Genomic DNA, 24093 nt, shown 5'->3' with positions numbered 1-24093 from the left:
CTTTGTCTGTCTGTCGGGTCTGACCTCTGTTCCAGAGATCCTGACATACTGCAATTCCTGTATTAGAACCATAAGCAGTGAAGTGCAGAAGCTGTGAAGCTTCAGCATCGTATAGTCATTCTGTTGCTGAACAATCTGAAAAGCTTTTGATATTAAAATTCTTGAAAGGACTCTCATCCTGTTTACCACCTTAAAAATAAATAAACGAACTCTAAAATGTGACAGCTTAATGTAAAGGCACTTAGCTTTTAGGGGAGTCTGCTATGCTGCCAGAATGGCTGTAAAAAGCAGTACCCTGGTTCTCATGGACCCTCAATGCAATTTAAATGCAGTTTGTGTTGGGATTGAGATAGAGACCCAGAACCTGTTACAGGGAGGAGTTGGAATCTTTTGATCCTGTAGTAAAGTCCTTTCTTACTCCTGTCACTTGATCTGAGCAAAGCTCTTCATAGGAGTCTGTGATATTATCCTTGTTTCTTGCTACAATAGATGCCCATTAGCTCATATCACTGTTTCAGATTGTTTAAAAATCTACCAGCGGATTAATAATAATTCATTAGGTTTACATTTTAAATTAGCATATTTGATAAAAGGCAGAATCTATTACAAGCCTGTTGCAATGCAGTTTTCTGCAGTTGTGGCAAGCCATCCAGAACTGAGTCTTTCTGGACAAAATCTCAGAGTAAATGGGCTGTTGTTACTGTGACTGGAACGGCAGCTCACACTTTATGGCCCATCAGTAAAATGTTTTACTGTTCAGGTAAAGATTATCACAGTTTTAATAGCTGGTGAAGGTGGCATGAACAGTGCATATTTTGAAAGACTTCTCTCTTGTGGCCCATCTCAATACATCAGCTTCCACTCTGGAGAACTGGGAAGTTATCATTAGGAAGTAGCACGGGAAGAAGGAAGAGTTTTAGGGAATAAAAGCAAATATTTTCTCAGACTGCTGTTCAGCCCACTGTTTCTTTGGTTTAATTGAACAAAACTTCCTATTTGTCATAGGGTTTTCAGTTGCCCAAACCACCAGAGCCACCCTCTGTAGAAGTGGAATACTACACCATTGCAGAGTTCCAGTCATGTATCTCTGATGGCATAAGCTTTCGCGGAGGACAAAAAGCAGAGGTGAGCCTTAACAGTGCAGCTGGAAAAATTGCAATATTTGGTTATTGCAGGGGACCGGATTGAAAGGGCAGGAGTGGAAAGCAGTTGATTGAGATTTTTGTCTAAGTAACATGTTCCTTGTCATCTCTTAGGTTATAGAAAAGAATTCTGGTGGATGGTGGTATGTGCAGATTGGAGAGAAGGAAGGATGGGCTCCAGCATCCTACATTGACAAAAGGAAGAAGCCAAATTTAAACAGAAGAACCAGTACTTTAACCCGCCCAAAAGTTCCTCCCCCAGCACCTCCCAGTAAACCGAAAGACTCTGAAGAAGGAACAACTGCTGGAACAGTTTCTTCAGGAGATACCCAGGACTCTCCCCACAAACTGAAATACGAAGAACCTGAGTATGATGTGCCTGCCTTTGGTTTTGACTCAGAGTGTGAAGTGAGTGAAAGTCATCGTGAAGAGGGCACTCCTGAAAAACGACTGTTTCAGCCCCTCAAGCCCTCTCCTGTGTCATCACTTCAGAAAGCAAAGTTCAAAGTAGGAGAGTCTTCAGAAGATGTTGCTCATGAAGAAGAGACCATTTATGAGAATGAGGGATTCAGGCGTTATGTGGAAGATGCTTTGTCCAATAAGGAATCTAGTGGAGACTCAGATTCTCAGAAAAGCTCCTCTCTCTCCTTGATCCGAAGGAATTCTCCATGTTCCAGCTCTCCTAAATCATCACTCGTGAAGCTCAAAACGGACAAAAACATCCAGCCTGATCTTGGAAAATGTCACTATTCCAGGAGCGAGGAGACAAAACCAAGGTCAGCTTCAGATGTTGGCTTGCGTAGCATGCCAAGAACAGGCCTGAAGAAAGAGCCTGGGCAGAGTCCTTCCATTAGAGCAAAGCCAATCGTTAGGCCCAAACCCTTCCTAAACAAGGCAGACTCTCAGAGCCAAGAAAAGATGGATATCAGCACTTTAAGGCGTCAACTGAGGCCAACTGGGCAACTCAGAGGTGGACTTAAAGGTTCAAGAAGTGAAGAATCCGAGAGCCCCCCACACACAGCTGCTGAGAACCAAGACGATCCTGTTAGGAGGAGCTCGGCTGATCTCATTACAGCTCCTTCCCGTGGCATTTTCTGCTCTAGCCATCCAGTCAAGACTGAGCAAGAAAATGATTCCAAATGTTTCTATGTGACCACTGACTCATACCAAAAGGTACAGGATTCTGAAATTTGCTTCCCAGCAGGAGTAGAAGTAGAAGTGCTGGAAAAGCAAGCCAGTGGATGGTGGTACCTGAAATATGGAGACATGGAAGGCTGGGCTCCTTCCCATTATTTGGCTCTCCCTGATAACCAGCGAGAAACCACATCAGCAGAGACTGATGCCTCATTTGCCAGGAACAGGAAAAATGAAAAGTCAAACAGTTTAGAGAAGATAGAGAAGAGGGTTCAGGCTTTGAACACCATCAACCAGAGCAAACGAGCAACACCACCCATCCCAAGCAAACCTCCTGGTGGTTTTTCAAAACCATCAGGGCCAGTCAAAATGAGGAATGGTGTGAGGCAGCTTGCTGTCCGGCCACAGTCAGTGTTTGTGTCTCCACCACCAAAGGATAACAACCTGTCATGCTCCTTGCGCAGAAATGAGTCTTTAACAACTACAGATCATCTTAGGACCGTCCGTCGGAATTCCTCCTTCAGCAACGCGTGGTCACAGCCTGGTGACGCAAAGGGAAAGCAGCCTGAGCGGTCCGGTACAGAGGGCTCGGAGACCACCTCCAACCTCCCTACCCAGAGGAATGGGATTCCTGTGTCCACAGTCAGGCCAAAGCCCATTGAGAAATCCCAGTTTATCCACAACAATCTCAAGGACATCTATGTTTCCATTGCAGACTATGAAGGGGATGAGGAGACTGCCGGGTTTCAGGAAGGTGTCTGTATGGAGGTCCTTGAAAGGAACCCAAATGGCTGGTGGTACTGCCAGATCATGAATGGTGTGAAGCCATTCAAAGGCTGGGTGCCCTCAAATTACTTGGAGAAAAAGAACTAATTGCAATATCTTTAACCTCCCTAATTTATACTGTTCCTGCTGTGTACATGTGGAAAAAACAATTGCTACACAAAAAGACGTTTCCCTGTGCTCCAGTTTGTACAAAGGGAGAAAGGAGTCTATGCTGAGGACAAATCTGCCATGTTCTGAAGAGGTTTGTGGGGTTAAAGTGTTATAAGCAACTATGAGGAAGATGCAGCATAGTCAAATGCCTTTTTGTGAAGTTGTTAATAATCGTGTATGTGTAACAGGGTATGATATCCCATCTTTCCCGTTATTGATAGGAAACCAAATGTGTGCCTTTTGTGAGAGAGAAATACACATGCATCTACTGGGGGAGTTTTGTGCCAAACTCTGTTTTACAATCTTGGCTCCCTTTCTCCTCATTCTTGTCTGTACGTGGAATACCCAGGAGTTGGATGCATTTCCACAACTTACAGTGAGAAGCAAATGGAAGTTTCTGAAACACAGAGGGACTCTAATCCTTTGGAGATGTTCACTTTTTTTTAATGTTCTCAACAGTTGGTTGGTCCAGAGTTGGAGCCTTTTCATTGTGGAGAGATTTGGTCTTTGACTTCAGCTGTGTTTTGTTGTTACTGCTAAGTCACCGGAAAGGCAACCAGGTGGTGTTGGTTGGGGGCTTTGTTTCCTTTTGTTCTGTCTTGTTCTTTCAGTTGGGATTTCAGGTGTTCTATGGGCAGCGATGCCTACTGGTGCTTGTAAACACAAACCTACAAACCCCATGCTTAAGTATGTCGATGACTTTGTAAGCTCCATATTTAGTTCTGTGCCTGACTCCTACCAGGTGATCCTGGTTGATTCTCTTCCCAGAGTTGGGTTGCTCAAAACTTGTCATAATATCAAAACGTACAAAAGTCCCTTAAGACACTAAAGACAAAGCTGTCAAATGTGTTACTTCTGTCTTCATGATCTGGTCCAAATCCAAGCGTGCTGACTGCTGGCAGGGCCCACCAAGGTATTAGTTAGAAATAGCCATAACCTTCTGCAACATCAGTGTTTACAGTGGCGGGGGGGGGGGGGGGGAGAAGCCATCAAACTCAGTCTGCACATCCTTAATTTGTATATTTTTGGGGAATTATTTTTCTGTGTTTAGTTTTTGTCTTTTCTGTGCATTCTGGGTTTACTTTTTTTGGTCTTGTTTTACCAGAAGAGACTTAAAACTGAAGTAGGAGCCAAATACGTGTTTCTGTTCCCACTTGAATCCAAAAAGTATATTTGTACAGGGAAGTGTGCCTGGGCTTCTCAGGCTTAGAGATTTAGTGTCAAATAAATTAGGTCTACAATGCATCTAACCAGGAAGCTGCCTCTCTTAGTTCCATTTCTGTATGCCTTTCTTAACTCATGTTTTGAAAACATGGCAGACGGTGGGGTAGTGTGGTGGGAAAGGGAAGAGGCATCCATTGGAAAAGGCTAGGAATATGGAGTTATTCACGAGGTAGCCGACTCTTGTACTGTAAACATCATTGGCTAAATCCCTACTGTACTTGAGGAAGTCATGCTTTTTTTAAAAAAAAAATTGCCTTGTTAGTCACTCAAGATCACTATCTAGTTCCTTTAAATAACAGGCAGCATTGTAAATCTGTTTTAAGGGGGAGGGAGCAGACCATTTCACTACTGGTTTACACAAAATGATAGATGCCCTTTTTTCCACCAGAATTTCATACCAATTTGGCTTGGAAAGTAAAGGTTATAAAGACTTTAAAATAGCTGGGATAAAGGAGCTAAGTTAAATAACACAACAATATCGTGTGTTACTGGGGATGTTTCTCTGCCAAAAAAAAATTTACACAATTTATGCGTTGTTCTTGTCTTCTTTTTTTTGTGGTTTGGGGTCTTTATTAATTTCCATGGTAATATTGAGAGAGTTGCCTATGGCTAACCTGACTGATGTCCTTTTGGTAGCTGAAACAACATTCAGGTGCCACAACTGGCTGCAAACTGCTGTGATTCGAGCAGCAATCTGCATCCAGGTGGGGAGGGAGACTGGTTGGGATCCCTTTAAATTGTGGTGGCAGGAGAAGGAGGTGTATCTGCACAGCAGCTCATATCACAGTGTGCAGGGTCCTCTTTGTACCTTAATGTCTTACCATATAATATGTATGCATATGTCCAGTTAGCTACATCTTACTGGATGTGTTCTGAGGCATTGTGGCCCTGCCTCTCATACTTCTCCCCATTTTTAGTTGTACTAACATGGTAGCAGCCATAAAAGACTGCTGGAGCTGTTGTGAGATTATAATAGAAGTATTATATTCTTCTGCTGGACAGTATTAAATAGAGCAATACATAGAGTTATCTGCTAGATTGCAGTACTAATAGTAGTGACTTAGTGACTCATATTAATGTTATGATTTATTTTAACAATAATGATGCGGAAGTGGTTCATTATTTTGAATTAATGCACTTTAACAATAAAAGAAACCAAAATGGAAGCCAATGCAGAGAACTAAGTGCATTATTTAAAGGTGCAGTATATAATTATGATTTTCTTGAAGCACATATTTATTATGAATTAACTTATTATTTAAAATATTCTAAAGTGTTGTTTAAAGACATTCCCACTAGGTCATCTCTTTGGGGGGATGTAAAAGCACAGCTCCCAGATCTTCTGCATTGAGCCACTGAATTCTCTGAGTATGGTGTGGCATGACATGAGCCCCTACCCAGGGAGAGGAAAGCAGCACGCAGACAGGAGAGCCTGGACTACTATAAATATTCACACCTGCATCCAGCACATCTGAGTCCAGAGCACCTCTGAACTGCAGGAGTCCTTGCAGGGTTTGGGGTGGCAAAGCTGGTTTTGGCAGATGGTTGTGGTGCCTGGCTACCATGTGCCTTGCATGAGGCTGGTCCCCAGTGGATGCAGGTTCGCTGTGAGGCTCAGATTAGTGTGAGGGCTTCAGGCTCTGCTGTGAAACATGGGCCAGCTCTGTAACAGATGTCAGTCTGTCCCACAGCTCCCTTCCCACCTTGCTGGTTTGTTTCTCCAGCTCTGGCTTTTGCAGGGAGGAAGCTTGCTAACCTCCAAGCAGTGCAGAAGATGACCCAGAGTGAGGGTGCCTGCAGTACTGCCAGGGTTTTCTCAAGCAGCAGCTTGGTGTCCCATGGCTCAGGTGCTCCTTTATCCTATCTCAAAGGCTTCGTGGTCCCCTGAGGAGAGGCCAGACCCTGTATATGGGCTGCAAAGCCACGCTCATGGCCTCCCTCCTCCCTGTGCCCCCACCTGCACCAGCAAAAAGGAAAGGGTGCAAATTACCTACTTGGTGCTAGAAATGAATGTGGGCCACCAAAGCTTTGTTTTGGGCTTCCCTTTATTTGGTGGCTGTTTTGACTGCTTGTGTTTAAAAGGGCACTTTTAAAGCAATTTCCCTCCAGTGCAGTTTCCTCCCCCCTCCCATCTTACTGTTGTCACAGCATCTCTCTCTGATCTCTTTTTTGATTCTTTCAACTGAGAGACATCAGGAAAATAATTCGTTTTTCCATCAGCGAGCAGCTAGTTTTGGTCAGCTCCACTGATACCTGAAGCAGCAAGCTCTTTCCACTGTTAACTGTGAAACAGAGTGAAAGGCCTTAAGCTAAGTCAGAAAAGCTGACTACAGGGCAGGAAAACCTGGCAGGGTGCCTCAGAGGACAGTGTAGTACTAGAAGTGTTTTAGCTCTTTTCTAAAATGTTAATGTTGCCTTAAGCTTTATTTACTAAATTTGTCAAAACTGACACTGGATCAAGAGCAATATTTAAGTGTAATGTACACCTCAGTGAACACTCAATGCAGAAATCAATAGTACTGTTTAAATTTCTTTCTGGTTTATTCTTGAACCAGATTGTTAAGAGGAAGAGTTCTGCAGGGCTTGGGCAAAGCCATTTGCAGCTGAAGGGGGCCCTCCTCCGGGGGGAGAGGCGGCTGCTGTCACCACGTTGCTCTCACCCGCTGTCCGTGCTTTCCAGAGTCTTGAATTTGGACCAGCAGAAAATCCAGACTCCAATACCAGAGAACAAAATTGAAGAATGTGAAAATTGTGTCTTGCTGTATACTGCAACTTTAATAATAATGAGCACTTCTGAGTTCGTTATTGAGGTTTATATAATGCCTGAAAAGTTTCATTGCTGGTTTCCCTTGTCTCCCCTTTCAAAACACTTTCTCATAACAGCAAGAGTAATACGTTTTTGTTAGCAGCCCTTACCTCTGGGAGGCAATTCCTATTAACTGATTTAGCTCTCATGCCTTGCAGTGGGTGGGTATAATCATATGCACCAGTCCTTTGCAAGCCAAACTTTTCAAGACAAAAGATATGATGGGCACATGTCAGGATATGTGACTGATGTGTCAACAGGATGTTTTTCAATCGATGTATACAATTATAGCAAATACACAATAATGAAGGATTGAAATTGGATCACATTTAAACTCTTAAAAGTGAATTTCATGTCTGCACGGGTATAGCTAAAAAATGGATTTGGCTCTTGTGGATACGCACCCCAAAGACTCCTTCTGTTATGATGCTATAAAGTTTGACGAAGGCATTATATAATTGTTTTCATCACTTTCAGATCTTAATGAATCGTATTTTATTGTAATATATATTCATTGCTTTCCTCAGTTAAAAAGAAAGTTACTGCTTTTATCTTATATGAAAAACAAGGGAATTTGATAAAGCATTCATTATTTTCATATTACTAGTATTAACAGAATAGAACTAGTACTATTTAATTTTAGGTCTTCATAGCTAGCTTGTTAATACTTATATTTCCCTGTGTTGTATCCTACTATTTTTTTCTAATTTTTTTCCCAAATACTCTGCATTCTTGAGAAAAAACCAAATCCAATAAGTGGATAAGTGCAATATTCATAGAATAAACAGGCCCCTCATCCAGGACTTGGAGTGGAACGTGCAGTGTGAAATAATTTGCAATTCTCTATTCATGCACTCTTAGGGGAAGGGGAAACGCAGGGGAGGGGGTGGCTGAATGAAAACAGGACCCTTAGGTAGGTAGGGACTGATAGCTGGGGTGGTTTGGGGTGGGAATGGCTGCTTTTCACAAAAAAACCATGACCTGTTACTGAAAGTATAAGGATTATGCAGCATGTTGCCAGGGTTATGTATAGAGTGTGCATTAACATCCTTACCAATACAGGACTTCTGAGCTATGCTTGAAACACTCTGTCATCCATGCATGATACTGTCTTCTGGTGTGTCTCTGCTGGTTACGTCCTCTGTTATGCTTCAGAATCAATAACTTCAGAAGGGAAAATAATTCTGCTGGTGCAGTCCCAAGTTTTGATACTGTATCTTTACTTGCATTTATGGCAAGAGCTATGGGAATATTTTTACAGGTCCTTATTTCTTTTCTTTCCTTATTGTTAACCTAAGAAAAAAGGTCCATGTTTTATCTGGGTGAGTTCTCACCTGCAGAATTTCACAGATGATGTGGGTATTGATTTCATATTTCTTGGCTTGCAAAGGCTGATCACTCAGGTCCAAAATAAAGTTGGGCAGAAACTTTGCTCTTCAAAAGAGGTTTTGTCTTAAATTCTATTTGAATGGAACAAGAACTTCCATCTGTCCAAAATAATGTGACTTTCCAGGTAGCAGCAGAAACTACTACCTTTTAAAAAACTGGACTGGTTTGTAAGTTGGAAGAGAAATGTGAAAGCCAGAGCACTTGATTCTCTGAGCTCTGGGAAGTATGTCTCCTGTGGCTCTAGTTCATGTCCCTGGAGAGGGGATGTACCTCATCTTTCTGCTTAATTTTTGTCCTGCTGTTCTTAAGTTTGTCCAAAAGCCTTAATATTACCAGAGACCTTTGCATTCAAACAGGAAAACTAAATTCTGCAGCTGTACTGAAATGGTGTCGATTACATAATTTTGAAAAACCTCTAATTACAAATGAATCTGGTTTTGAGGAGTCATCTTTATTCTTTCACGTGCTCTTTTCTAAAATGGCAAGAAGTCCATGAGCATCAGTAGAGTTACACTGACAGAAAACCCGCAGTGGAGCAAAGTGCCTCACGGACGCTCAGCATGGATCATTCTCGGCCGAAGCAAGCACCATGCACTTGGTTCCCTCGCCTCCAAAGGGTGCACAGGACTGCTGAGCCGCAGTACTGCCATGCCATGATCTACTTCTCTGCAGGTCTTTCAGCTTTTTAAAACCAACTGGAGCTTTGCTGCTATTTGCTGGTGGCTTCCCATCACTGGCAGCTTCTTGTCTGGCAACTTCAGATACTATTTAGCCACGTAGCAATGTGCTGCGTGTAAATGCAGTGTTTGATAGCTGCCAACAGTACCAATTCGATGGTCTGAGAGCAAATATATGTGTAAGTTATTTTATTTTCATTTGCTTTTAGTTGCTTGGTAGAAGCAGGGACCACCAATGCAGCAATGCATGGGGAATATGTCTGCACACTTGGATGGCCTCTGCTAGCTCTGCCCAGTGCTTGTATTTCTCTTTCTCTCCCTCTGTGCTGCTCAGTAGTCTTGTCTGTTGTGTTTGTCTGTAATTTTCAAACTAAGTACTGTATGTAGGGTCAGATCCAGAAGCCCCCACAGTCAGTTGACTTTGGGTTGGCATGCTGTTGCTGCTTTTCCTCCTCCCATCTTGGACCCAACTTGGAGCAAAGCACAGATGTCTGTAAAAAGTCACCCATAACTCTAATTTGGGGTGTCAGTTTTGTGGGGTGTGCATGCATTGCCAAGGGTGGAATGAGGGGATCTCTTTTCTTGGGTGCCCTCACATCAGGGCTAGGGCTTCACAGTGATTCCTGGAGTGAAAGTTGTGCCGCACCGCGTGCGGACCTGACTGGCGTAGGCAGAACAAATTAGTGTTTCCCATTTTATAATGTCAGGACTGGGCTGGTCCCATCAACAGTGTTCTTCATTTGTTCTTGCATCAAGGTAGCATTGATTCTAGTTGGAGAGTGCAATTTTTTTTTTGTTTTGTGTTTGTTTTTTTTAATAAATAAATTTGGTTTAAAGCTTCACACTGGCGTTTTACAGACCTGTTATTGTCAGCATAAGCCACTACTGTCCTGAGTTGAGACTCCTGTTTGTTACTGAATTAAAATAATGGGAATTACATTGATAATTTGGAAAGCAATTAAAAGTAACTATATTGGCAGGGGAGAGATGGATAAAATACGAGGAAAAACATGTTTCGAATAAGGCCATAAATTTTTGGGTCTGACACTGCAGGTGCTTTCTCTGTATAAGTTTTAATACATCACTGCTCTGTGTTAGGATTTTTCATTATTGAGAAAAGTTGAGGTTGTGTTGCTCCATGATATACTATGACAGTCTGCATCTTGAAGCAATGATTCACCAAAGACAAACATGGGTTATGTGTTTGTTGCAATTGAGGCGATTTGTACGTCTGGGAGTTTGCATACACTGAGGTTCAGCTGATGGAGTGGGCAGGAGTGGCTGTTCTAGGTCTGCCCGCATTGGCCCTCTGTGAAACAGCGCTGTGCTAGTAGCACTTCTAGGAAAATGTTGGGTTTAGTGATCTTTCCCTGATGCTCAGGGTTATTTGGTTACAATGGTACCTGTCTTTCTTGGTCCCTGCTTGGTGGAAGAGAAAAACAGAGGAGAGGGAGAATCACTTGACACTGTAGGAGAATTTTTAAAATACAACATTTAATATTAAATATTTCAGGCTTCTGCAGTACTCCCCTTCAGAGTTGTTAGTGACTATTTTGATGTCTGAAATTTGAGCAACATGGCAGCTTTCTCTGGGCAAACAGTTATTTTGTCGTTTGAGAGCTTGTTCTTGAACTGCTTCTGGGTCACTGGGGAAGCAGTAATAAAGAAACAAAATCCCATCATAACCCTTGGGGTTTAGACTGGGGGAGGAAGGGGGGGGGCATCAAATCCTGTTCAGACTCTGGCTCCCCCTAAGCATCCAGATTCAGTTTGTTTCCGTTCCCTGGAAGCAGGACAGAAGAGAATAGTGCAGCCACTGGAATTAGCCTGTAACAATTAATAAACTGGAACAAATAAAAAAGGAATTTTTTAAAAAAACTTTTAAAGAATGAAATATTTCAGTGAATGGTGGACTTAACTATTTCCTGTCTTGGATTTTTGGGGCAGGGGGAGGGTTGTAATTGTTTCCAGTCTCTAGGAGGAATTTTTCTGCAGCATGCTGAATAGGCTTGCTGAAAAGACTTGCTCATTACTCACGATGAGTTCCAACCTGGAGTATTGTAAAAGAAAAGTGTGTGTAGCATTACAATGACTTTTTTGTATTGAGGGTCCAAACTGAGTATTGTGGGGTCAATAGTGTACAGAGTAGGTGCATTTCTGCTGTCTGGCTAACTTCACATTACATCAGTGCTGTTCCTTTATTGCAGTTTAATTGCAGACAGCAGTGCTCATTACTCTGCTTGCAGTGTTTTTGGAGAGGCAAGCAGATGAGCCTTCTCAGTTAAGACTCCATATCAAATTTCATGTCAGGAGAATTCTTGCCAGCAGTTTGATTGCTGCTTAGGCGAAAATTCAGATGCAGATAACTCAAGGTGGGTGTTGAAAGCAGCTCAGCTGAATGTGTACATCTGTAGCTGTTTCCAGAGCTGTTTATTAGCCCAGATTGTCTTTGGAAGTGGTGGGTAGGCAGTTATTGGGAGCATAAACTTGCTGAATGAAGGCTGAAATCTGTTTGAGCAGTTGTGCTCCCCTCCATTAGCAGAGCAATTGCACGTGTCTGGACTGGAAACTCCTATAGGTTCTACTGTCCCAAATTTGTATTTGGAAAATAAAAAATAATAAAAAATCAATCTAGGCCTGGTCTAAGTGAGGTTTTGCAGTGGGTTTCCTGGGTGGTTGATGTTCTTAATGTGACCTTGAATATTAGAAGCTGTTGTCATTTCTGCGTTGGTGTAGCACTCCATTCTAGTGGTTAAGTGGTGGGGAATGTACCTGGTGGGAGCTTGGGAGAGTATGTCGGTGACCGGAGATAGAGAAATGTGTGGCTGGTCTTAGTGTGTGTGGTCAAGTTGGTGATACTTTTTTTGTCTTTTATTTGTTTGTTTTCTTTTTAACATGGGAACCATTCTGTCCCGCTTGGGAAAAGGTCTAGAAGTTGGTGTGGTTTCTGTTGCAGTGTATAGGAGAAGGAATAACAGAGCTGCTGCTTTTTTTTTTTTTTTTTTTTTTTTTTTTTTTTTTTTTTTTTTTTTTTTTTTTTCTTTACGAGAGTTTATGGGCAGGAGTCCATTCAGTTTGTTTTGGGTTGCAAGTTAAGCCAAGAGAGGAAGAAAATGAGTCTGTGGAAACCCTCTTTCGTGGTAACAGCTTTGGACCATATTTTCTTGTGGCCTCTGATCCAGCTCCACTGAAGGTAGTGGAATAAATAGTGTTCATAATGCAGATGTTAGACCTTTTGGCTAAGTATTGATTCTTCCCGAGCTCACAGGTATTTTGACATTCACAGCATCACTCCTTAATGTGCCTATAGCAAATGTGAGCTAGAGACAGGAACAGTAACTGCAGACTCATGCATTGTCCCAGTTTTGTTTAATGAACTTGAGATGGTGACCAGTTGGATAAAACTGTTTGTACAGTGAACAGCTCCTTCAAGGGTCCGGATGTGCTTGGGTCTCTGAGATGCTTTCCTAGAAAAGGAAATCACGTGCATGATAGAAAATTTTGCCTTTCTCTGTCATCCCAGTAAAATCGAAACCCAGAAAAATGACGTTTTTTGCACTTAACAGTACCTTTTGCCATTGATGGCAAGAGTTATTGTTAATGAGGGGTTAGATGCCCCAATCTGTCTGAACTGGCACAAAACAGAAGACCATTTTTGTGACCAGTCCTGGAGTCTGCATGTAAATATGGTAGATTTGATACAGATTAGAGTACTAGTTAACAAAGATGAGTAACTTCTCTACAGGCTAACACAAAAGATGCATTATCAGTGGAGAAAACATACCTCTTCTTTTTGTCAAGTGACCCTGTAGAAATGTCCCTCAAGCTTTAACACAGATCACCCGGGGACCTGTGATAATTGAGCTGATACATACGGTACTGTGAGCCTGGTTCTGTGACTGGGACAGTAGAAATGTGTCTATGTCCCAGTGAGAATTAATGAAATTACCATAGCACAATGTTTTCATTTGCTCTGCATATGACAGTGTGTGTGTGTGTGGGGGGGGGAAACAGTTGCACAAAGCATTAACTTCCCCCTCATCCAGACCTGCGACTTTACTTGACTTTAGTGCCCAGTCCAGAACTGGTTTCAGAGCTGTCCTTGTGGTTATGTCGCAGGCCAAGTGCAGTAAACGGGGTTGAATATCACCAGATCAGCCTGTGTCTGCTCATGACACAGGCGTGGGTGACCTGGATTGGGTTTTTGCTCCCTGTGTGGGACAGGGGCTGCATACTGGAGGGCTTCCCTCTTCTCTGTGACTGCCCAACAGCCTCGTGCCATGCCTGAGTACTTGCTCGGAGAACTGCAGAACAGTATAAAGCAATTAAGGTTTGGGGGGTTTCCCTAGAGCAGCACTGTGTAAAGCAGTGAAGACAATTGTTTGTTTGAGGGATTGGAATCATGTTTGTGCCTGTAAAGGTGAAAACTCTACATGGGTCTCTCAACAGGGAATGAGAAACACAAATTGTCTCAGGCAATTGTGCACGTGAAGATGCAGAACAAAAACTTCGGATTGCTGTGCCTAAAAGTATTTTGTGGCATTTCTCTTAGGGCATTTTTTAAAGCTGGTGTTATCTTGGAATTGAACAGCATTTAATAATGGTTAATTTATGCTGCTCAAAAACTCCTGGAAGAAAATATAAGACAAACTGAGTTCTGGACGCATGTAGAGGGAGTTGCAATAAATGTAGAATATTGCCAGGTGATTTATGAACTTAATTTTTCTTCTAGGATTGTCACAGATCCTTGTAATTGTATCCTGGCCCACACTACCACTGTGGCACAGCAACTGAGTAGTGACACCTCTCTGTAAAAATTCATAGCCATGCAGCTCTGATGGGCATGTGTGTATTGGAAAAGATAAGCTTAAAAAGGGTCTGGAGTAAACTGAGCTTGATAGAAGAGCTTCTGATTCGCATGTTCCAGATATATTCCAAACTTGCATTTAGGCAACTTTAGCTCCTTCCATTCATCTGCCATCACACCCCCTGACAGCATGCAGATGCTGCCGTCTGCCGCCTTTGGAGGGTGGCAAATGCTAGTCGAAAGGGAAATTCAGGAGGCACACTGTCACTGTGCTTCTTGTTCTTCAGACATGCCCAAAGTCAGAGCTCTGCTGCACCAAAGCAGGATCAGACCCTTGTCACAGTGTTTGCTGTGCACTGCTGCACAGTGGTGATGCTCTCCTCTTCATGTGCACAGGACCTGGGGAGGTTGTGAGGGACTGCCAGAGTTTGAGGGGTGTTTCTCAAGAGTTATTACAAATTCTTGCAATGTGAACCTCTAATGTTTTCAAAGACTCAGGCAGAAAGGACTTGCAAGACTGTACTTGTCATCTCCCAGTTCATGGATTGCTTGGACCAAAGGTGGTGCTAAATCTAATCTCTGTCTGTAATATTTATATTTTGTTGGACTTTTTAAGTGTTTGATAAAACAGATGCAGTGTCCTTCTTACATGAGAAATTTAATCCTGGCTTGGGACATGGCAAAACTCACTCGGACCTTCAGGGTCCAGAATTGTTGCTTGTTAACATTTGAGCAGGCTTGCAGTGTTTTGGGGGGAGGTGGGAAAAGGGTACTCTATCTTCAAATGCTTGCAGACTGTAAGAATTGACTCGTGATTTTTGTTTTGTTTTGTTTGTTGGTATTTTGTTTACATTGCCTCTTATGCCCTAAGGAAAAATAAATTTTTGACCTTTTTAATTGTGATCCAATTGGTTTGGGTTTTTTTTCAAGTTTTTCAGTATGTTTTAATTCCGCTTGTGTTTGTCAAACCACTGAATTTAGCTCTCCCAGAATAACTTAGAACTTATGTGTATATGCAACGGCAAATTTCAGCTTAAGCTTAAATGGATAAAGGAGCTTCTCTTGTCCCCTGGCCCTGAGTTGTTACTGTATGATGTCTTTTTGTCTCTTTTCTAATCCACAGAGTCTTATGGACTGCTTACCTCTGTCCCCAAACATGAAGACCTTTTCTGCTTGTTGAGCAAGGTCTTAAAGGTTTAAAATACTCTGGCAGGATGTTTTCTGGAGAGGGATGTGGCACCATATCCAAAATAAGAAAAGCATCCTTTTTACTTGAGTGGCCCTTTGGTTCTGTGATGAAAGGGTTACTCTGCAAGTTGGGGTGAGCCCATAACACCCCTGCATGCAGGCTGCAGTGAACATGGGATATTAAAGTCAGATCCTACGAGGTTGCTGGGCCCTGCTGGCTCTTGTTACCCATGTTTGAAGGATGGAGGCCCCAAATACTTCAGGCAGAAGTTCTCTGGTGTGTGAAGCAGCAGCCAGGTAAAACTGAAGAGCTTCTCCTAATGGATCCCTGCTCCATATGTGGGAGATCTCTTGGGCATGTGGAAGGCAGTAGATAGGGGATATAATGGGTGAGCGGGTTGTAATAGGGGATGTAATAGCAGAGAATAGAGAAGTGTTTTCTAGCGCTTCAGTTCCCAACTTTTGGCTATAGGACCTCTCTATTGTTGTCCACCTCCTTACTGTCTGTTAGAAGTTTACAAATCTGTAGGTAAAAGGGGTCATTGCTAGTGCCTGGCTGCCACTTTGGAAGGCAGGACTGCAGAAGGGTGTTGGCCATCCCCAACCTTTTGTTCCTGCAGCAGAGTGTGACCTTGCATGACTGCATCCCTCATTTTGGCATGGGGCTATGCCTTCACCCATGTGCTGTAGCACTTCACAAACATCCTGTGGAGCAGTGAGTCACACCCAGGCCCTGAGGTGAGCCAGCTCTTAGTGGAGACATAGCATTTGCTGACAGCACCCATGAGACATGAGATACTCCTCCATGCTGGCACATAGGTGGATTGGCGCACAAGGAGTCTGTTTGGAATGTTTCAGCTCTCAGGCTTTCTGAAGGAGGCTAGGAATTAGATCCGAGGCAGCACACCACCTCGGCCTTTTTAAGACACAGAGTTAGTGATGTGTGCCTGGGAATGGTGCCGCCTCTTCCCCTGTGTGCAGAGTAAGCCAGCCAGCTTAGGGTTGAAAGGGTTTTTCTGGACTGGTGCAATCACCACATACTAATGTACCCCCTTGCATATGGTAACCCACTGTTAATTGCTCCCTTCATTCCTCATTTTTCTCTTGAGAGCCACTACCAGAGCTGTGCTGCACTCTAGACTAAATTTTTCTGGTCCTACTTACCTGTGTTTGTAGTATTGGTGAAAAGGAGTAAGATCAACCTTAGGAGAAGGGGGAAAACCAAAATAAGGCAGGCAGGGGAGAGGCTGTGTGCCGTGCCGCGTACGGAGCACCAGGTGGCGATGCTGGACCAGCTCTGCTGCTCTTGGACCATTTTCGGAGCATCCTCCCTCCTTCCGTCCTCCAAATCCTGCTCCCCCCCCCGCCCCAGCAGGGTCCATGGGCCCGAGCCCCGCGGGCTGTGCCGCAGCTGGTCCCCGCCGGGCGAGCCCTGGGGATGGCCCTGGCCGCAGAGGGAGGGAGGGCTGCAGCGGTGGGATGCCGTCACCGGGGAAGGTCTGTGCTGCGCCATGGCTGGTCTTGGTGGAGAATAGCTTGGGAGCAATTGTGAAATTGCAGACCTGTTTTGGATTTGGTGAGCTGATGGTGATGGCCGGTGATGGCTGGGGAGGGAGGTCGGGGCAGGGTGACCCCAGCGATGCTCACCAGATGAGGGCGCAAAGCTCATCGGGGCTATTGCACATGGCAGGTGCAGGAGGGAATGAATAGGCTGTGGCTGCTGGAGGGGCAACACAGGGGTACCTGCCCTGGCCCTTGCTGATGCCAAGGGAGGGGAGGATCTTCACTTGTCCTAGTATGTGGCAGTGCTTGGGCTCAGCACACCTGGCAGGGGCTGTCTGTCAGGTCAGTGTCCCCAGTTTCTAGGGGCAGTCTGTGTTGTGCAGCGCTCCCTTGCTCCCAAGGAGACGAGGAGGATTCCCGTGGCTGGGCTGTGGCCTCGCTGGGTTTTCCAGACCCACTCCCTGGGAAAGCAGGAACTGGGCACAGCTCATGGAGTGCAGCACAGGTGTATGCCGACTTGCCTTGTCCCAACAGCTGCTGAAAGCTCCTTGGGGGGGTGTTGGATAAAGCAGGGCTGTAGAAGAGGTTTTGCTTTACTGAGCCTGGCAAGTTTTAGGCCACTGGGGAACTGTTAGAGTGGAATAGCTTCAGCTGGAGAGGCTGAGGGCACCTCTCCTGGGATGTCCCTGTCCCTTGGCAGATGGAGTACCCACACTGAGGGAGAAGATGGCAACTCAAGTTCTGTGACAAGAGAGAGTGATCCAGCCAGTCTCTTATCTGCTGAATAGCTAAAAATAGGGATGAAGAGGAAATCTCACATAGTGATGGTATAGGTGTGCTCCTGATCAGATCCCTGCAGCAGAGGAGCTATGGGGTTTGGGGGGAACTGGCATCACTCTGGAGAATCCAAATCCCCTTTGGGTCCCTGTGTCCCTTGCTACATGCTGAGGAAACATCTGCATATTGCCCCAGCATCTCCCTTGGCCAGACCATGGCTTGTCAGTGGGCTTTCTCAACATCTTGCTCAGTTCAGGGCTGGGATCCTCCTGTCAGGTGTTGGACTATCATATCTCTGCAGAGCTGGGGTACAGACACCAGGCAATTTTGCTACTGCTCTGCCTCATCTTCAGCCACCTTACCTGGTCCCTGCCAGGCTGAGCAGCATGGTCCTACATTTCTTCACAGTATGCTTTCTCTTTTTTGTGCTGGTGGAGGGCTTTTTTTGTGGTTAGAGGCACTCACTTGGGAGAGACTGTGCAAACCAAGCAATGAGAGTAAAGAAGCTTGTGGGAGGGTGTGAAGAGTCTCAGGAGCATGGGGCTGAGGCTTGCAGGAGTACAGTTAGCTCTTGCTTTTACTTTTGTGACTTCCTTTACTCCTTATGTGTGTATGGGGTCCATCAGGAGCCTATTCATTATCCAGCTCTCAACATCCTCATTATCAGGCTCTAAAGGAAAGCTTGAGCTCTCTCCACTCAGCTCCCTGCAAGGAAGAGGCTCTCATACCACTGTAGCTCTTACTTCAGCCTCTCGCCACTGCACTGTCCATCATATTTTGCCACACTTGTGGAAGTAGTAAATAATCAGTCACCCATACTGCTGCAGGATACCTAAATCAACTTTATTCACAATCACAGTTATCCAATTTTTCACAATGAATTGTTATTTTCTTTAAACAGAACACAAAACATCTTAAAGTAAAGCAATGAAATGCAAATGACACAAGAACACGGAGGTACATGGGAACCTACACCAGTCAAATAAAAGAAAAGGTTAGGATTGCTACTGTTGCTGTGTGGTGGTTTGGTTTTTTTTCTTCCTGGAGAGAGACTTGCTCTCCTCTTCCCTGCTCACAACTGGAGGCCAGCTGATGCTGGGAGCAGGACTTAACCCCAATTTTTGAGCTCTGATGCTGGGGGAGCTTTCAGCTTCTGCTAACTCCTAGAGTTTGGTCCACAGTAAAACAAACACAGTTATATATTAAAACACTCTGAATTCAAAAGGTGAAGAGGGAATTCACACCACTGCACTGGTACCCATCGATGGAGATTCTTGAAAAATAAAGTGTACCCCTTGCATGGAGGGGAACTGATTCCACTGGTGTAGTGAAGGCTCGGGAGGCTGCTTATTGCACATTTCCCCATATCCACCGTTTCATCAATACCTTCCTACCCCTTGGGTTTGTCCTTTCTGAAATCTTTGCACTGGAGTTTGTGTAACTACTGAAACAGGCTCCCTGTGTCTGCCAGTCACAGCTCTGTCCTCGGGCAAGCTGGAGGCTGGCTGTGTGCCTGCAGACCGGCCGTGCTCCTGGCGTGGCTGCTGTGACTTCCACCAGACTTGTGCCAACCCAGCCTCCTCCCAGCCCTCAGTGAGGGAATCTGGGCACAGGAGCCATGATGCTTTCACAGGGCTTTCAACAGCTGGCCTGGAGTGCAGGGCTGGGTTGGGTTAGGGGTGTACAAGAGGTATGCAAAGAAATAACGTAAATCCCTGTAACCAGAATATCAGCATTCAAGTTAGTACTGTCTGCCGGGGCAGGCTGGGGGTAGCTGCAGACCCCTGTGGTAGGCTGCAGTGATGGTGGTGCCTTTAGAAAAAGGCTCTACAGCTTGTAGCAGCCTCTTTTTTTCATCTCCTCAAGAGGATGGGACAAGGACATGTTTTCCAGGCGCTCTTGGCAGCAGCCTCTGCAAGTGCTCCTTCACCCACCTGCTGCCTGGGGGGGCATGATGCCCTCTGCAGTGAACAGCTGTGTGTATTAAATGCTTTTATCCCTATGTCACACTGGTCCCCCCATGTCCTGTAAGCAGCTGTACGCTGGGGTGCAGGAGGAGGCTCAGCAGAAGGGGTAAAACTCCATGGCCTTCCCTGGCCTGGCCTGGTGGGCAACATGGTGGGGCAAATGCCATTGCTGCTGCACCCCAGCCCTGATCACCCCTCAGGACCCAGATGCTGTCTCTACCTCCCGTGTGGCCCTGGAAGGCAGCAGGATGTGGCTGGAGGGGAGACGGGCAGCTCCTGCTGCCACAGAGCCTCCCTGCCCAGGCCCAAGGGCCAGCAGCCCTGCGCCAGGCCAGTGGCCGAGATGGAGCGGTGGTTATCACAGCAACCGTGGGGGCTGCCATTGCAGGCACCTGCCACAGGGACAGCGGGGTTCTCAACTGGGGCAGGAGTGAAGGGGATTTATATTTAAATAAACCAAAGCCAACCAAACCCCTCAAGCTACTTTTTCTTTTCTTTCTTCATGACACAAAGGACAGCCGTGTCCTGCTGTCAGGCTGGCTCTGAAGGGCTGAGTACCACCTGGCTGGTTTTGTCTTAAAGCACAGTGATAAAGTTACCAGTAAATGAAACCCGTAGACACGTGGGTTTATACATTCTTCCCCAGTGGGGTTGGGGGTTTTGTTTTTGTTTATTTTATTTTCTCCCTCACAAGTGCTGTCTGGATGGTAGGAGGAGGAAAGGTGAGGGAGACACATCTCCCTCTCCCGCAGGCCCATGGGGGCAGAGATACTGCTGAATCCCTCGTGCTGTGTGGAGACCACACGCAAATTGGTGGTGATGGGGTTTGAGAGCTGCTCATCATGCAAAGGGATGGCAACAGGAGATGGCTGGACGCTGCTGGGAGGGAGCAAGGCCAGTGCCAGTACTGGCTGCCAAACCTGCCATGAATGTCTCGGCCAGAGAACAGCAAGGGAGGAGCAGGGGACAGCCCTCATGGGGCTGCTTTTCTGCCTGTGGACAAGGGGTGGGTTTCACCTCACAAACCATGGGTCCTTTTCTGCACTGGCCCCAGCTTTTCTCCTCTTTTGCTAAGCTGTTCTCTGCACACAGGGTGTCTCTGGAAGGCAGTGTGTAGCACTGAACCTTTCACTGCTTGCTGTCCCTGCTAAACAGTGGAGACTCCCCTCCACTGTGCATGGTCCAGAAAAGGGATGATTGCACCAGCTGGGTTTTTTTTGAGATAAAGTTTAAAATCCACAAGGGAGATTAGTCCATCACAACTTCCCTGACACACTGGAGTTCAGCCCCAGGGCTTTCTTGGAGGGAGGAAGAGCAGCGTCTAAGCTTGTCTCATGTGTTGTCCACAGATGAGGGGATCAGGGTGGTGGTGGGTGATGTTTTTTTAATCTCCTGGATGATTAATAGAGACCAAGACCTGTGTTGTTTCACAGTCTCCTCCCCACCTGCCCAGTCCCCACCACAGCATCTGCTGCTGCTCTAAGTGCTGCGGTATGTTTTGATGATATCTTTGATGGCCCGTCTGCAAATAGGGCAGCAAGCGTTGGCCATCTTCTTGAGCTTCAGCCCACACGAATAGCAGAGACACATGTGTCCACAGGAGTAAATGACCGTGTCTACCATGTTCTCATAGCAGATGGTGCATTCATCTCCCCAGGGCCCTGAGACGGATGGGGAGATGGGTGACTCAGGCAAGCTGATTGGAGAGTTGGGAGCCGTGCCTGAAACACAAAGAACAGGGTCACTCATGCTGCTTAAAGGGCTTCCTGACATCCCAGGGTAATTTCTGCCCTGAAGCTAGCTACGGATGGAAGAACCACGCTCTAGCAGAAATGGACGCTCCAGGGTCAGGGGTCCTTCCTATGACCTACTGTCCCACTCACTGAGTCCTGCTTCACATGCCAAGGCTCAGGGCAGCAGAAAGGCAGCATCTTCTGGGATCTGCTGCCAATGCAGAGCAGACCAAGAGATAGCTGTTCCCACATAGCGGGGAGAAAGAGCAGTTTCACATTTTCAAACTACTAAATATTAATAAAGAAGGAAAAATCAGGAGGGATGGATCAAGGCATCTGCTTTGAAAAGGGAAGAGCTGGGTGGCACATGGTGGCAGCAGCTCCCAAGACAAGCAGTACTTCTCTCTAGGGTAAATCCAGGGATGTGGGATGGCAATGCCTGGTTACAAATCACTGTGTGGTTCCTTCAGGACACAGGTGGGGTGGTACCTGCATGGACAGCATGTAGTGGGTCATTGCTTCGAGAGCTATGAGGGGCTACAGTAATTATGCTTATGGCACACCCATTATGAGGCCTCACCAGTGAAGCCAGATGAGGTAGCAAGACAATGAGAAAAATTCTACTTTTTTTTCCCCCTAAAACCCATTACAAATCTGAATGTTTGCTGTCACCAGTTATTAGACATGAGACTGGTAAGTCCCTTCAGTGAAAAACACTCTTGGTTTGGACAACAATGACAAGGCTTTGGTAAGTAATATATCCTACCATCACCTTGGGATCATACAGGTGCCTAGGGTTTTAAAAATGCTGCTGAATAGCCTATAATTTTTCTACTGCATGTACATTGATCTAATTCTCACTGGAATTCATTGGTGTATTAGAAATATCAATACTGCCTTTTACTGAAGAGGGTACTGAAGGTGTGTAGAGAGGGAAAGGGGGTCTGTAGGCATACTTGTAGCTCCAGTCTAGGCTAGCATGCAACATGTCACTGCCACACAGCTCTCCAGAAGGAGCTGTGCTCACAGGGCCATGCTACACAACAGAAACCCTGCTGCCTCCCTTGGGACCTTTCATGATGAAAAGGGTTGGAGAAATATTGCTGTCTAGGCATCTAAGCGGCTTCTACGTAAACCAGACTGAAAATAGCATTTGCAGAGGCTCTCCCTTCATCCCCAAGGGAGCTGACAGAAGACTCTGTTGAGCACTGTGATTTTAAAGACCTTCTGGGAGACAAGTGTGAGACTGTTAAGGGAAACAGTGCAGGAGCAGGCAGGGGGAGGCAAAGCAGGGGGGAATCCCACCACACTTACCACCGATAGAGCTGCAGAGTGGGCCAGAGCCACATGTAGACAATATGGGGTCAGAGACGCCGCTGCAGAGAACAGTGGGGGAATTGGGTGTTGATGTGGGCGAGCTTGGTGTGGACAGTCCCAGCCGCTCAGCTAATATGGTGGAACCTGCACCATGAGAAAAGAAACCAATAGTTACTTTTAAAAATTGGGGCTGACAAGGGAGTGCAGCTCTCAGTGCTTGTCAGGATTTGTGTCTCATCAGCATGAAATCTAGGGAAAAGAGAAAGGAGAAAAAAAAAACCCTCATATGCCTTTTTAAGTGCTAGCAGCTGGCCCTGAAGAGACATCAAGCTCCTACAGCCCCTGAAATTTGCTGGAGCTCCTTTAGCCATCAAAACCCTTTGTTTCTGCCCTTAAATGTGTCTCAAGTCACTAAGTGCCGTTACTTTCCTTATGGTTTCATGTTCATATGCACCCTCAGCACTATATCCAGCAATGGGCTTGGAGCCAGTAAAGGACACAGCCTGCAGCAGGGTGGGCTGGACTCCAGCACGAGAACGTATCACCTTGTGAAAGCACTCTTCACTAACCCAGTGCAAAACTGCGTAATTCCAGGCTTAAAAATCCATGCAAAGACATTCAAGGACTTCCCAGAGACAAATACAAGGGTTTGGCAATCAGGAAAACTTAGCTCTGCTCACTGTTGTGCCTCTTTTGTAGGGTGGCTTCTCTCAGAGGTGGGGGATAAGTCACCAAAATGTATTTGGCTCTGGGATGAACAAGAACACCTCTCCCCCTGTTCAGGAACATTCTCTCCACTGTCTGAATGTGATGGCTCAAGTGCAGAGCACCTTAAGTGCCTTCTAGGTGTCCCCATCTCCATTACCTTCTGCTCTCACTACCCACCATCACCTCTGTGTTCATGTGCTGTCTTCCAGAAGAGCCAGCTTTGCCCCTCCCTCAGTCTCAGCCTCTTTTCTTCTGCTTGTTACAACAAGTACCTTAAAGCTCCTTCCGGAAGAGAAAAAATGGGAATGCTTAAACTCTTAGCTGATGCAAAGGTTTTGTAGGGGCATTTTATTGTTAGCGATGCAGCCTAGTCTTCAGTAGGATAATGGTGAGACAGCAGCATACACGCGCATGAACCAAGGTATGGTTTCTTGGTGGTAAGAACTAGTTTGCCTATGGTTTTAAAGCTTCTAGTTCCCCAGCTGAGAGAACAACCAGGGTAACTCCCAGTCAGAACTCAGAGGCTAAGACTTCTTCATGTTACCATATAAGGAGCCAAGAGATACAGAGGGTTTGGATCTGCAGTGTCCTCAATGAGTCGGCGGCTACTCTCCAGAGAAAAAGCAGCAGTAGGAGGCCAGGAAAACCCCATGTGCCTGAAAGATCCTTCAGCTCCTATTTGCAGGGAGGCTGCCAAGCCAAGGAGGACCAAACCTGGGAACCCAGGACTCAAAATGCCAACTGTGGATTGTGCAGAAAAAAAAAAAAAAAAAAAAAAAAAAAAA

General features: G+C 45.5%; 2 protein-coding genes across 9 annotated transcripts in view; one reads left to right on the top strand and one right to left on the bottom strand.

The window, feature by feature from the left end:
• Positions 1–11912, top strand: part of SH3PXD2A (SH3 and PX domains 2A) — a 248485-nt gene extending 236573 nt beyond the window's left edge. For all 5 annotated transcript variants that reach the window (XM_026851595.1, XM_026851596.1, XM_026851597.1 and 2 more), the window contains 2 exons: positions 1006–1125; positions 1257–11912. In XM_026851595.1, the coding sequence (XP_026707396.1) occupies positions 1006–1125; positions 1257–3149 (2013 nt within the window). In that variant the 3' untranslated portion in view covers positions 3150–11912. The remainder of the gene's footprint in view (positions 1–1005; positions 1126–1256) is intronic.
• A 6558-nt stretch (positions 11913–18470) lies between these two features.
• NEURL1 (neuralized E3 ubiquitin protein ligase 1) overlaps positions 18471–24093 on the bottom strand; it is a 100141-nt gene continuing 94518 nt past the window's right edge. For 3 of the 4 annotated variants that reach the window (XM_026851605.1, XM_026851603.1, XM_026851604.1), the window contains exons 5-6: positions 22598–22744; positions 20937–21271 (exon numbers count right to left, since the gene is read on the bottom strand). In XM_026851605.1, the coding sequence (XP_026707406.1) occupies positions 21030–21271; positions 22598–22744 (389 nt within the window). In that variant the 3' untranslated portion in view covers positions 20937–21029. Of the gene's footprint in view, positions 21272–22597; positions 22745–24093 lie in introns of all 4 variants that reach the window. The other variant, XM_026851600.1, reaches the window with a different exon arrangement.

Source organism: Athene cunicularia (assembly GCF_003259725.1).
Source record: "Athene cunicularia isolate RWA chromosome 6 unlocalized genomic scaffold, athCun1 chr6_part1, whole genome shotgun sequence".
Lineage (NCBI taxonomy): Eukaryota > Metazoa > Chordata > Aves > Strigiformes > Strigidae > Athene > Athene cunicularia.
This window is presented reverse-complemented; position numbering and strand designations above follow the sequence as displayed.